The sequence below is a fragment of the Dendrobates tinctorius genome, unplaced genomic scaffold (genome assembly GCF_039654945.1).
Source record: "Dendrobates tinctorius isolate UK_male_01 unplaced genomic scaffold, ASM3965494v1 ptg000144l, whole genome shotgun sequence".
Taxonomy (NCBI): Eukaryota; Metazoa; Chordata; class Amphibia; order Anura; family Dendrobatidae; genus Dendrobates; species Dendrobates tinctorius.
The window spans coordinates 2,851,713-2,866,176 of NW_027361811.1; the positions used below are offsets into that span (position 1 = coordinate 2,851,713).

At 40.8% G+C, this 14,464-nt stretch overlaps 1 protein-coding gene across 3 annotated transcripts in view; it reads left to right on the plus strand.

Moving 5' to 3' along the window:
* FANCC (FA complementation group C) overlaps positions 1-14,464 on the plus strand; it is a 342,843-nt gene that overhangs the window by 46,647 nt on the left and 281,732 nt on the right. For all 3 annotated transcript variants that reach the window (XM_073545963.1, XM_073545964.1, XM_073545961.1), the window contains one exon: positions 9,407-9,491. In XM_073545963.1, coding sequence (XP_073402064.1) covers positions 9,407-9,491 — 85 coding nt within the window. The remainder of the gene's footprint in view (positions 1-9,406; positions 9,492-14,464) is intronic.

Genomic DNA, 14,464 nt, shown 5'->3' on the forward strand with positions numbered 1-14,464 from the left:
TAGATAAGACAAGTGACGTGAAGCAGAACTATCTGTTCAGAACTATAGTTCTGCTTCACGTCACTTGTCTTATCTATTGCATTTTTTCTAGGCTGTATTGTGCATAAATATGTGACTTCAGATTTTGTATTAGGAGAGCCTGATGAAGAGACCTGATTAGTGTTGAAAGCTTGCAATGTGTCACCATCTTTTCAGTTAGCCATTAAAAGGTATCAACTACTGAGGACTCTCAATCCTGAATATTTATCCATGAGTATAGTGAGCACTTTGAAACCATGAGTACGACACAGAATTTGACACCATTAGATTGTCATATTGAATATGTCAATAGTGTTGGGCGCAAGTGCTCGCTACTCCAGTTTGCATTGGGTGCTCGGGTATGCACCAAATATTGCTGGTGCTCGAGTGACATGCTCGAGTCCCTGCCATGCATGTTTCACAGCTGTTAGACACCCAAAAAAAACACGGGGATACGCAATACCCTGTGCATACTCAAGCACCCTAGTAGCGAGCACTTGCGCGCAACACTAGTCATATTTTACATTTTTTTTCTTATGAAAAAACACAATTCTAACCCTAACTCTAAGCCCAACTGCAAAGAATGGAAAAAATAAAATACATTTTTTTTAATCATTTTTATCTAATTAAGGGGGTGAAGAAGGGGGGTTTGATTCACTATATTTTATTTTTTTATCACCGTGATATTATCAAAAGGAACCGATAGGAATTTTTTTTCCCCCAGGAACATGATGCCGGTGCAGGAGGGACCGTGAGATGGTGGAGGTAGACCTCCACACTTTTTTTTTCATTTTTTGTGATCGCTGTTATTCATTGAAAATCCAGCTTTGATCATGTGTACTGGGGTCTTGGCTAACCCCAGTAGCCAAGATCTTGCAGATTTTCCAACTCTGGGTGGCGCTATAGCCTTATTCCCGATCAGCGTTATTTTGAGGAAATAAGTACCCTAGGCAGCCGCCGTTTTAATGCGTGTCGGCAGTCGCTAAAGGGGTTAATATGCGTCCGTCCATATACCAATATATTAGGGTATGCAGCATAGAAAAAATATATAATAAAAAGCTCAATGAGACTATTGCTTTCCCATATCAATAAGGTAGAGTGGTCGCCTGCTGTCTGAACCCCGATACTCATTCACTACTGCTTTAGAAAGGGGTCAAAGTCCATTAAAATCTGAATACCGGTAGGTCCCTAAGGAAACATGTTTTTTATATTTCTTGAAAAAACTAGAAATTGCTGCTAAACTTTTAACCCAAAAGACCAGGAGAAAAATGGAGTCACAGGTGAGAAGATATATAAAAGTAACCAACTTTATTTAATATTAGACATATAAAGTCACATAAAAGACCACAATGTTCAATAATATCCAAAGACAGTACAAAATAGGAAAAAAAGGGGGGAGGAGGACTCAAGCGGCGTTGTGAGCCAGCGAAACGCACGTTGGGGGCGGACATTGGGACGGGGGACCGTCGCATCACTGCTATTTAACCCTGGTAAGCCCTTTTGTTGCTTATCTTACCTCTGATGGGAATTTTCCCTAGTGTTACAATGGGTCTCAGCATGGGCTCTTTATACTGGGGGTCATATATAATGGGACTGTTTACTTCCCATATCTGACAGTCTATATGGTAGTCCTCCTCCCCCCTTTTTTTCCTATTTTGTACTGTCTTTGGATATTATTGAACATTGTGATCTTTTATGTGTGACTTTATATGTCTAATATTAAATAAAGTTGGTTACTTTTATATATCTTATCACCTGTGACTCCATTTTTCCTCCTGGTCTTTTGAATATGCTATTGGAGTTGGTGCAGTTTTTTGCATTAGGACAGCTCACCACTGTGTGAACCTGTTCCTAAATTTATGTTTAAATAACATGCAGCTGGAGGTGTTTTCATAAACGTTTAACCCTTCTAACATCCTAACAAAATGAAGACGTTTGAAAAATGATGCAGATGTAAAGTATGGGAAATACTATTTATTATTTTGTACAGCATGACTAACTGGCTTAACGATATAAAGATTGAAAGTTGGAAAACTAAATGTTTCCAAATTTTTCACCAAAATTCCAATTCCCCTCACCCCCCATAAATCCAAAACATATCGATGTAAATTTACAACTAACATAAAGTGCAATGTGTCACGAAAAACAGTCTCAGAGGCGGTGTGATCAGTTGAAGTGTTCCAGAATTATCACATAAAGTGACACTGGTCAGAATTAAAAAATGTGGCCTGGTCATTAACGTTAAAATGAGCTTGGTCACTAAGGGGTTAAGCATGTTTATTTTACATAAAAATGTCACATGACTAAAGTTGGTGAATAGCCCCATCCTAAAGGTGCCCGTAATGCATTGGTAGTATGCCATACCTGGCAAATGTAATTTTTTTTTCTTTTTTTTTTTTTGCGAATTGACAGTTTTGCCCACTGGCTCCTAAAGTCACAAAGCATAGCAAACTGAAGGATGTAATTTATTTAATGAAAATTTACTAATATTGATGATTGTGTCCTTCTGTTCCAGATTTGGACTTTATTTTATAATATTTTCTATTTTTTTTAGTCATTGTTGGCAGTGCAATTAGTTGAAACAGTTGTGTTTTGCTAGATCAGATTGCTGGCATACAGCAGGTCCATATATTTATGGTTAATGTGGCTTGTTAATAGCAGTAGTAAACAACATCATCTCTGGCCGGCTGGTAGAAAGCGCTGCAGCACGGCAATAACTCTTGATTTATCACTTGCTATAATGAACAGCCTATACCATTTTGTGATTTGTTCTGTTGCCTTGGTACAGTTATTAGGTTGGCTCTCGGTGGACTGTCTCTGTGCATGGCCCCAGCAAGTCTAGAATGAGCTGCGCATGTAAAACAAAGATGTTATGTTTATTGCAACAGCAGGAGATGGTTAGCAGGTTTTTTACATGTGCATTATCCCTGTTCAGCACCCACTTTAGAAGCCTATGATGTTGCTATAAATTGTATAAGCAGGTAAAGAACAGCCATCACATAAAAAAGGAAGAGAAAAATAATTCTTTGGCGGTCTGTTACGTTTTTATTGTTGTTTGCCTTTCCTGCACAACATCGCTTATCGTTTTCTTTTGTTATTGGTTTGATATACCCTTATTATACTTTAGTTGTTCCAAAAGCAGAATGTTTCCTAAACTCCAATTTCACTTTTTTGAAAAGTTTATTTTTAATATAAAGTTTGAAAAAGCACAGAGCTAAATTTTAACCTCTCTATAACCTACTACTAAAATTAGACATATATTTACAAGGAAAAGGGGAAGACACCAGAAAAAAAAAAAAAAAAAAAAAAAAAAAAAAATATATATATATATATATATATATATATATATATATATATATATATATTTATGCATCTATGTTGCAGGTATTTAGTGGTGTCAGTGTGGACCAAAGAATGGAAGAACCACTTGGAGAACGAGAGAAACCAAAAAAAGGAGAATAGAACCGAGATGCAGGTTACATAGTTCAAAATTAAAGTATCAGGACAAGGAAGGTGTTATAAAATGAAATTACCTTTATTAACTAGTATGGTAAGGGGTGGCACAGAAGGCACTCCCAAAAAAATCACATATCTGAGTAAAAGGTATTAAAAAACAGTAATCCGGTATGATGGAAGCACAGCAGCAGATGGAATATAGCAATGGATTATAACCAAAAATTAGTCAATAAAGTGCAACGTGCCAGTAGCAGAAAGGACATATGTGACCATAAGTGTGCAAAAGGCAAATCCTAGGGATGTAAATAATAAGATATATGTATTCACATATGTCACTAAAAGTCGGTAGACAGTGCAATGAATAAAGGAGCATTATACAGACCCATACGCAAGGAGGGTATAAAGGTAAGGAAAATAGAAATTTTACAACCAAGGGGTATGGGAAGACGTTCAAAGTGGCTGGCTCATATTAAGATTGGTGGAAGTGCAAATCCTAAAGAGGGTAACTACTAGGGGAGCCACATCTAGACAGACCCGAGCACGCAGGTTTCTAAGGTACACATCGGGTAACTAAGTGACGCGCGCCGCTTAGTAACCCGATATTTACCTTAGATGCCTGCTTAGAGCGCTGGGAGCGACGCTGATCGTTGGCTCCCGCTGCCACACGCAGCGATGCGCGCTGGCCAGTGGGAGAGCAACGATGAAAAAATGGCCCAGGACGATGCTGCACGATCAGCGATACCCGGCAGTGGGCCTGGTCGCTGATGTGTCTCACACACAGTGAGATCGCTGCCGAGATCGCTGTGGCGTCACAAAATCTGCGATCTCGCTAGTGATCTCGCTGTGTGTGACAGGGCCTTATCTCTTATTGCCAGCTGCAGCGTGTGCACAACACAGCGCATGTGATGAATAGGAAAGAGGTGTGAAGCAGCTTCAACAAGATCATCTAATTGTAAAGAATCATTTTGCTGTTCTTCTGTAGTAATAACTGTTTGTTCCTCCATTATGGGAACAGGACTGTGGCCTTTCAGCTCCAACATACTGAATGTGAAATGTTCTTTTAGCTGCTGTTCACCTTCATTATTTTCATTCATCAGTTTTATTGTACTTATCATGTTTGAAGCATTATCAGTTACAATAGCAAGAACCTGTTCTTTTTTTGAGTTCATAATCTTGTAGAACTTTTTCCACTACGGTCTGGAGAAACTGGCTGCTGCGATGAACTTTAGTATCTTTTACTGCCAGCGTCTTAGTAACAATTTTTTGTTGTCATAAACATATCGAACATTGATAGCAAAATAGTTCCCTCTGTGACATGTGCAGGCATCCATTTTAAGAAACACAAAGTGTCTCTTGAGAGTCTTTTTAAGATCTTCCTTTTGGTTAAGGGGTTCTTCAATCACTAATTTTATAATAATTTTTCTTTCCAGAGAAACACCAAATTTGCGGGCAGCGTCGGACTGGAGCACCTTGGGCCTACCAGAGAAAATTATTCTTGGGGCCCACTATGTAGCTACATAGAAATAAATACAAGACCACCAATTGTGTGGTAAAATGCGCTAATATCAGGGTATAATATAAGGTAGTACATGTCTTAATTATGTAGCAGGGGTTGGGATAGCCCCCCTCATAGAATATAATGTAGCCCCCATCATAGGGTATAATACAGCACCCCAGAAAATATAATGCAACCCCCTCATAAGGTATAATGCAGCCCCCCCCATAGAATATAATGTAGCCCCCTCATATGGCATAATGCAGCTCCCCTCATATAGAATGATGTAGCCCCCTGAGAGAATAATGCAGCCCCCACACAGAATATAATTCAGCCCCTTCAAATAGTATAATATAGCCCCTCCACAGAATATAATGTAGCCCCCTCAGAGTATAATGCAGCCCCCTCATAAGGCAGCCCCCAATAGAATATACTGTAGCCCCCTCATAGGGCATAATGCAGCTCCCCTCATATAGTATGATGTAGCCCTCTGAGAGAATAATAATGCAGCCCCCCACAGAATATAATGTAGCCCCCTCATAGGGTATAATGCAGCCCCCCTCCACCCCCATCATTATTCCCCCCCTCCACCCCCATCATTGTGCTCATCACCACCTCCATCATTGCCTTCTCACCAGGGCTGTGGAGTCGGTAAGCCAAACCTGCGACTCCGACTCCGACTCCTCAATTTCCCTTACACCAAGTCCGACTCCAACTCCGACTCCACGACTCCGACTCCCACACATATTGCTTATATTTAAGTGAAAAATTTATTGTAGTACAATGTGAACCTCAGACATTTAATCATTTTTATGATCCAATAATCAAGATGTTTAGATAGAACAGAATATATATTGGTGTACTACCCGGTTTTCATTCTTTTTGGTACAGATACGATATGGATAGACAGATATGGATAAATGGATATATAGATAGAGCAGATTTCTAATCTGCTTTTGCTATTGAAAACATTATCTATGAGCTCAAAAACCTTTCAGGTGATGCAGTTTTTTAAAAAGATGATCAGCTTTTGCAGCTGAAAAACGTATCCTCAAAAAACACAGGAAAAACGTGTGTGAATGTAGCCTTAGATCAGGAATATAACAGCCATTTATAGGACATTTCATAACTTTCCCAAACTCCTATGAAAAAATATTCAGCACATCCTGCATTGAATTACTGTACCCAATTTATTATATATTTTAGGAGTCGGAGTCGGTCCATTTTATACCGACTCCGACTCCGACTCCACCAAAATGAGCACCGACTCCGACTCCACGACTCCGACTCCGACTCCACAGCCCTGCTTCTCACCCACCACCATGATTGCCCATTCCACCACCTCCATCATTGCCCTGTCCCCACCACCATTGTCCTTTCCACCACTACCATCATTGTCCTTTACACCACAACCATCATTGCTTTCTCCCCCACCACCCCCATCATTGCCCATTCCAACACCTCCATCATTGCCTCCCCCACTACCATCATCATTGTCCTTTCCACCACAACCATCATTGCCTTCTCCCCCACCTCCCCATTACTGCCCATTCCACCACCTCCATCATTGCTTCCTCCCCCACCCCATCGTCCTTTCCACCACCACCAACATTGCCTTCTCCACCACCACCCCATCACTGCTCTCTCCATCACCCACATCATGCCAATCTCCCATACACACACAGCACTGCACCACTCTCTCATACACACACACATACACAAAGCACTGCACCACATACACACACGCGCACGCAGGCAGACACACAGCACCCACTCACCTGTCCGCACGTTCCCAGCAGATGCAGCACATCCCAGCGGCTACCTCTCTGAAACAGCCGCGCTGAATGATGATGTCATACAGCCGTGCTCTGTCGGACAGGAAGTGCCGGGCAGGAAGCAGGACGGCATCGGATCCCTGCAGCTCCGCTCCAGTCCCGAGCTGCAGGGATCGCAGTCAGGGTTCACCATTTTTTAGGAGCCCACCTCCGAGGCCCCGATTCAGCAGCACCAGCCAGTCCGACCCTATTTGCGGGCCATTTCTCAAATAAGAGCTGTAAATGTTGGTCGTGCAAATAATGATAATGGTACACTGTCCTTCACAACAAGCTCGATGAGCTGTCTTTTAAACACATCTGCTGTCATTGTTACAGTAACTTTGTCACTTAAAAAATATCTTGTAACTGATGTTTGAGACGCTCTTTCCTCCTCCTTTGCCTGGCGGGAAGTGCTAGGCTCTGGTTTTTTGGTGCTGCTGTGATCTTTTTCAATCACAGATTTGTAAACTTCTGGGTGGCAGCATTGTAGATATCTTTTTAGATTATAAGCTCTTGAAGGAGCATTTTTATCACTGCCTGAGTATGCAGTCATTTTGGCATCACAGCATTTGTTTCCATCTGGGTCACTTATACACTGGTACACAAAATGATTTTTATCTTGAGTCACTGTAAAATGCTCAAATACAGCTGACTTCATAAGATTCTCCTTAGACATTTTGTAATTACGTTAAATTCGCTCTCAAAATAATTTTGTCATATGAAAAATAAGGTACTGTATATTGAAATTTTGCAATATTTTTGAGTCATGCACTGTATAATTTAGGATAGAAATAAAACAATCTTTGCATAAATCAATAGGACAGATGATAAGTATAAAGTTTGTAAAATATGTTCGATAGTTTTTACTCTGAACCTTCAATGTTAGGCTTGTCTCAGGGTACAGCTCACTAAATGCTTCACATATTTCTTCCTAGCCTATGAAGAGGGGAGGAGAGAGGGAGAATGTTTGTGCTGAATCATTATCCAGAACACACACAAATATATGTCCTCATCGATCCTGTTACTGTATTTCCGAATTTGAGATGTTAGAAAACAGTTTTTCCCCTTATATTTTATGTATAGTGTATATAAGTCATCAGAGCAGCTAATTTCTCCAAACAGGAGCTAAGAGGAAAAGCAAACTAAAACGTCAAGCATACAGAGACAACATATACTGGACTATTGATTTATGCACAGTTTGTATGTAATTTTTATTTTGTATTTCATTTGTGTAAGCACCCTCTGTGTCACCACTTACCCAATGTTTATACAATAAAGATGTTTTTATCCTTACAATTACCTTATTATTTTTTACCGTATCTCATTTTCAGCTTTTTTTGTTTGTTTGTTTGTTTTTTTTAGGGACCAACAGTCTGATGGGAAATAATTGCAGCATGCACTATTCTGGTTCGATTTTCAGACCAGACTATGTGGTCAAACACACGGAGATGTACATGGAGCCAGTCAGACAATTTGCGGACATGACTGGCCCTACTTTTAGTATGGACATTTGAACCTGGCCTAACATTGATAGGCAGGATAATGCGCTACTACGGACACCTGGACGTAGTAGACTGCACCTGAGTGTCTTTTTCCAGTAGGCATACACGCCCAAAAATGATGCACGACAGAGCACGTGTTTGCACCGTTATAGTCTATGGTCCCGACGGCTCAAACGCCTGAATTCCGTTTTGCGGGGGGGGGGGGGGGGTTCGGATGCATGCCCTGACGGAGCCCACAAAAGAGTGCCTGAACACAATGTGAAAGCATCCTTACACAGTACATCGAGAAACTGGAATAACAATAAACCGCAATTTGGGTTTTATCCGACTAACAGTGGGGAGACCAAAGGCAATGGTACTCACCTGGGGCACATTTATAAGACTCTCCATACAGGAACATTCTATTAATGCATCCGATTGTAGAACTTATTTTATTACCAGATCTATTAATTAAAATGTACTTTGTTTATGGGAAAACCTATGTAACACAAAAAAACTGATTTATGCAATAGGTAATTTTCTGATAAGTCCCTATAAGATGCTTGCTGGGGTTTTCCTGGAGCAGGAGTAGGTGATGCATGTTGAAGTCAGGAGAACTCTGTTTCCCATGACCACCTTTTGAGAGAGGTTATACCCAGCAGAACTGCGCATGCTCGTCCTGTGCAGTGAGAATGACTCTGCATGACTCTCCACTGCGATCTGGGAAGATGTGCACAATGTACGATCAAGTTGGCTGTGTTTACTGCGTTTTCATCCACTGTCTGTGGCTCCATCGGGGCTTACTTCTGAAGACTTGGAAATCAGGATTCGTTTGTTTGCACTGATGGGCCGTCATTGGCTTTAATGATACAATCGTAGTCCCATTGTTCTCTATTGGACATAATTTTTGGCAGTATCTGTTTATTTGAAGCGGGCACCAAAAAGCTGCCAATCATGTTGTGGACGTGTCCTTGGGCAACGAAGAAAACAATAATTTTAGATTATATATTGGCAGAAGTGGGAACTTTTGAAAAATAAATGTATTTGCAAAGACTCATGTCATGTTTGGGGCAATGGGCTATTTATGTAAAGTTCGTACAATCCCGTTAAAGATATTCTTTATTTTGTCCTCTTGCTTTCAGGAGCCTTCCACAGCAATAGAAAAGTTTCCTTTGCTTGGTCAGTTTCTGGGCCGTCTTTGCTGGAACAATTTTGTCATTGGACATGGTGAGTACAGAGGCCTGCATTACTGCCTGTTTTTTTTCTCTTGGTTAAAATCAATGTCTTATCGCCAGGGCCAGTGTTACTTTGGATTGTTCTCTGTGCAGTACTTTAGGCTGGCACCCCCCGTGTATTTTTTTTCTGTTATACAGGGCTAACTATCTGTATAGTCCTATGGTCCTGAAACAAGAGTGCCATAAAATGGAAAAGTAAAATCCTTAGTTATCTAAATAACAATGCTTCCACCAGACGCAGTAAGATTAACCCCTTCACCCCCAAGGGTGGTTTGCACGTTCATGACCGGGCCAATTTTTACAATTCTGACCACTGTACCTTTATGAGGTCATAACTCTGGAACGCTTCCATGGATCCCGGTGATTCTGACATTGTTTTCTCGTGACATATTGTACTTCATGTTAGTGGTAAAATTTCATTCAAATAACTTGCGTTTATTTGTGAGAAAAACGGAAATTTGGCGAAAATTTTGAAAATTTTGCAATTTTCCAACTTTGAATTTTTATGCCCTTAAATCACAGAGATATGGCACCCAAAAAACTTGATTACTAACATTTCCCACATGTTTACTTTACATCAGCACAATTTTGGAACCAAAATTTTTTTTGTTAGGAAGTTATAAGGGTTAAAAGTTGACCAGCGATTTCTCATTTTTACAACACCATTTTATTTTTACGGACCACATCACATTTGAAGCCACTTTGAGGGGTCTATATGATAGAAAATACCCAAAAGTGACACCATTCTAAAAACTGCACCCCTTAAGGTGCTCAAAACCACATTCAAGAAGTTTATTAACCCTTTAGGTGCGTCACAGGAATTTTTTTGAATATTTAAAAAAAAATGAACATCTAACTTTTTTTCACAAAAAAAATACTTCAGGTTCAATTTTTTTTATTTTACCAAGGGTAACAGGAGAAATTGGACTGCAAACGTTATTGTGCAATTTGTCCTGAGTACGCTGATACCTGATATGTGGGGGGGAACGACTGTTTCGGCGCATGGCAGAGCTCAGAAAGGAAGGAGCGCCGTTTGACTTTTTCAATGCAAAATTGTCTGGAATTCAGATCGGACGCCATGTCACGTTTGGAGAGTCCCTGATGTACCTAAACAGTGGAAACCCCGTACAAGTGACCCCATTTTGGAAACTAGACCCCCCCCCCCAAGGAACTTATCTAGATATGTGGTGAGAACTTTGAACCCACAAGGGCTTTACAGAAGTTTATAACGTACAGCGGTACAATTAAAAAATCATATTTTTTCCAAAAAAATGATCTTTTCACCCCAATTTTTATTTTCCCAAGGGTAACAGGACCCTAAAAGTTATTGTGCAATTTGTCCTGAGTACGCTGATACCCCACATGTGGGGGTAAACCACTATTTGGGCGCATGGCAGAGCTCGGAAGGGAAGCAGCGCCATTTGACGTTTTTGGCTGGAATTGAGATTGGACATCATGTCGCGATTGGAAAACCCCTGATGTACCAAAACAGTGGAAACCCCCCACAAATGACACCATTTTGGAAACTAGACCCCCAAAGGAACTTATCTAGATGTGTGTTGAGAACTTTGAACCCCCAAGGGCTTCACAGAAGTTTATAACATAAAGCCGTACAATTAAAAAATCATATTTTTTCCACAAAAATGATCTTTTCACCCTCAATTCTTATTTTTCCAAGGGTAACAGGACCCTAAAAGTTATTGTGCAATTTGTCCTGAGTACGCTGATACCCCACATGTGGGGGTAAACCACTATTTGGGCGCATGGCAGAGCTCGGAAGGGAAGCAGCGCCATTTGACGTTTTTGGCTGGAATTGAGATTGGACACCATGTCGCGATTGGAAAACCCCTGATGTACCTAAACAGTGGAAGCCCCCCACAAATGACACCATTTTGGAAACTAGACCCCCTAAGGAACTTATCTAGATGTGTGGTGAGAACTTTGAACCCCCAAGGGCTTCACAGAAGTTTATAACATAAAGCCGTACAATTAAAAAATCATATTTTTTCCACAAAAATGATCTTTTCACCCTCAATTCTTATTTTTCCAAGGGTAACAGGACCCTAAAAGTTATTGTGCAATTTGTCCTGAGTACGCTGATACCCCACATGTGGGGGTAAACCACTATTTGGGCGCATGGCAGAGCTCGGAAGGGAAGCAGCGCCATTTGACGTTTTTGGCTGGAATTGAGATCGGACACCATGTCGCGATTGGAAAACCCCTGATGTACCTAAACAGTGGAAGCCCCCCACAAATGACACCATTTTGTAAGCTAGACCCCCCAAGGAACTTATCTAGATGTGTGGTGAGCACTTTGAACACCCCATTGCTTCACAGAAGTTTATAACGCCCGGGCGTGAAAATAAAAAATTCGTATTTTTTCCACAAACATGATGTTTTAGTCACCATTTTTTTATTTTCCCAAGGGTACCAGGAGAAATTGGACCCCAAAAGTTGCTGTCCAATTTGTCCTGAGTATGCTGATACCCCATATGTGGGAGAAAACTACTGTATGGGCACACGTCGGGGCTCGGAAGGGAAGTAGTGACGTTTTGGAATGCAGACTTTGATGGAATGGTCTGCGGGTGTCATGTTGCCTTTGGAGAGCCCCTAATGTACCTAAACAGTGGAAACCCCCCACAAATGACCCCATTTTGAAAACTAGACCCCCTAAGGAACTTATCTAGATGTGAGGTGAGCACTTTGAACCCCCAAGGGCTTCACAGAAGTTTATAATGCCCGGGCATGAAAATAAAAAAATCATATTTTTTCCACAAACATGATCAATTAGTCCCCAATTTTTTTATTTTCCCAAGGGTAACAGGAGAAATTGGACCCCAAAAGTTGTTGTCCAATTTGTCATGAGTACGCTGACACCCCATATGTGGGAGAAAACTACTGTATGGACACACGTCGGGGCACGGAAGGGAAGCAGTGACGTTTTGGAATGCAGACTTTGATGGAATGGTCTGTGGGTGTCATGTGCGTTTGGAGAGCCCCTGATGTACCTAAACTATTGAAACTCCCCACAAGTGACCCCATTTTGGACACTAGACCACCCACGGAACTTATCTAGATGTGTGGTGAGCACTTTGAACCCCCAAGTGCTTCACAGAAGTTTATAACGCTCGGACGTGAAAATAAAAAAAATCATTTTTTTCCACAAAAATGATATTTTTGCCCCCAATTTTTTATTTTCCTAAGGGTAACAGGAGAAATTGGACCCCAAAAATTGTTTTGCAATTTGTCCTGAGTAGGCTGATACCCTACATGTGGGGGTAAAACACTGTTTGGGTGCATGTCAGAGCTTGGAAGGGAAGGAGCACCATTTGACTTTTTCAACTCAGAATTGGCTGGAATTGAAATCAGACGCCATGTTGCATTTGGAGAGCCCCTGATGTGCCCAAACCCCCAATTCTACCTCCAACCCTAACCCCAACACACCCCTAACCCTAACCCTACCCTAGCCCTAACCCTATCCGTAATGGAAAAATGGAAATAAATACATTTTTTTTATCTTATTATTTTTCCCTAACTTAGGGGGTGATAACGGGGGGTTTGATTTACTATTTATGGCGGTTTTTATGTTTGGCGGCTGTCGCACGCTAAAAGACCCTTTTTATTGTAAAAATAGTTTTTGCATCACCACATATTGAGAGCTATAATTTTTCCGTATTTTGATCCACTGAGTCATGTGAGGTCTTATTTTTTGCGGGACAAGTTGACGTTTTTATTGGTACCATTTTCGGGCACGTGACATTTTTTGATCGCTTTTTATTCCGATTTTTGGGACGCAGAATGAACAAAAACCAGCGTTTCATGAATTTCTTTTGGGGGGGTGCGTTTACACCGTTCCGCGTGCGGTAAAATTGATAAAGCGGTTTTATTCTTCGGGTCAGTACGGTTACAGCGATACCTCATTTAGGTCGTTTTTTTATGTTTTGTCGGTTTTATGCAATGAAAACTATTTTATATAAAAAATAATTATTTTTGCATCGCTTTATTCTGCGAGCTATAACTTTTTTATTTTTTCGCTGATGATGCTGTGTGGCGGCTCGTTTTTTGCGGGACAAGATGATGTTTTCAGCGGTACCATGGATATTTATATGCGTCTTTTTGATCGCGCGTTATTACACTTTTTGTTTGGCGGTATGATAATAAATCATTATTTTTTGCTTCGTTTTTTATTTTTATTTTTTAAGGGGTTCGCTAAAGGGGTTAACTAATGAGACCGTTTTATAGGGCGGGTCGTTACGGACGCGGCGATACCTTATATGTGTACTTTTATTGTTTTGGTTTTTTGTTTTTTTTTCAAAAAATGGATTTATTTGGGGGAATTTTTTTTTTTTTTTTGTAATTTATTTGGCGATTTTTTTTAAAAATTATTTTAACACTTTTTTTTAAATTTTTTTTTTACTTTATTAAATAGTCCCAGGTGGGACATCACTGTTCTGTGACAGATCGCTGATCTGTCACATCACAGATCATTGTGATGACCGCCCCTGACACATTGTGCCGGGTGTCAGCTGTGATAATCAGCTGACACCCGGCCGCGATCAGCGGTAGATGTACTATCCCGTCCATGGGCATAGGGGCCCGGGTCCCATGGACGGGATAGTACTTCTGATGTCAGGAAGGGGTTAATAAGCATACACACGAGTGCTTAAAGGGAATGTGTCAGCAGGTTTTTGCTATCTAATCAGAAAGCAGCATAATGTAGGCAAAGAGAAGCTGATTGCAACAATATATCACTTACTTTACTGGGTGCAGCAGTTCTGTCACAATCAGAGCTTTTAGGTGCAGAATGAAGCTGAGCTGAGAAAGCTGCTCCTGTCTCTCCATGTACAAAGTCCTTAGACAGTGAGGTGCTCATCACAGGATGGGGCGTTCCTGGACTAGTGTAGTCCAGTAGTGTTAATTTCTTAGTGATAAATCCTTCACACTTACTAAACAACAACACGCACT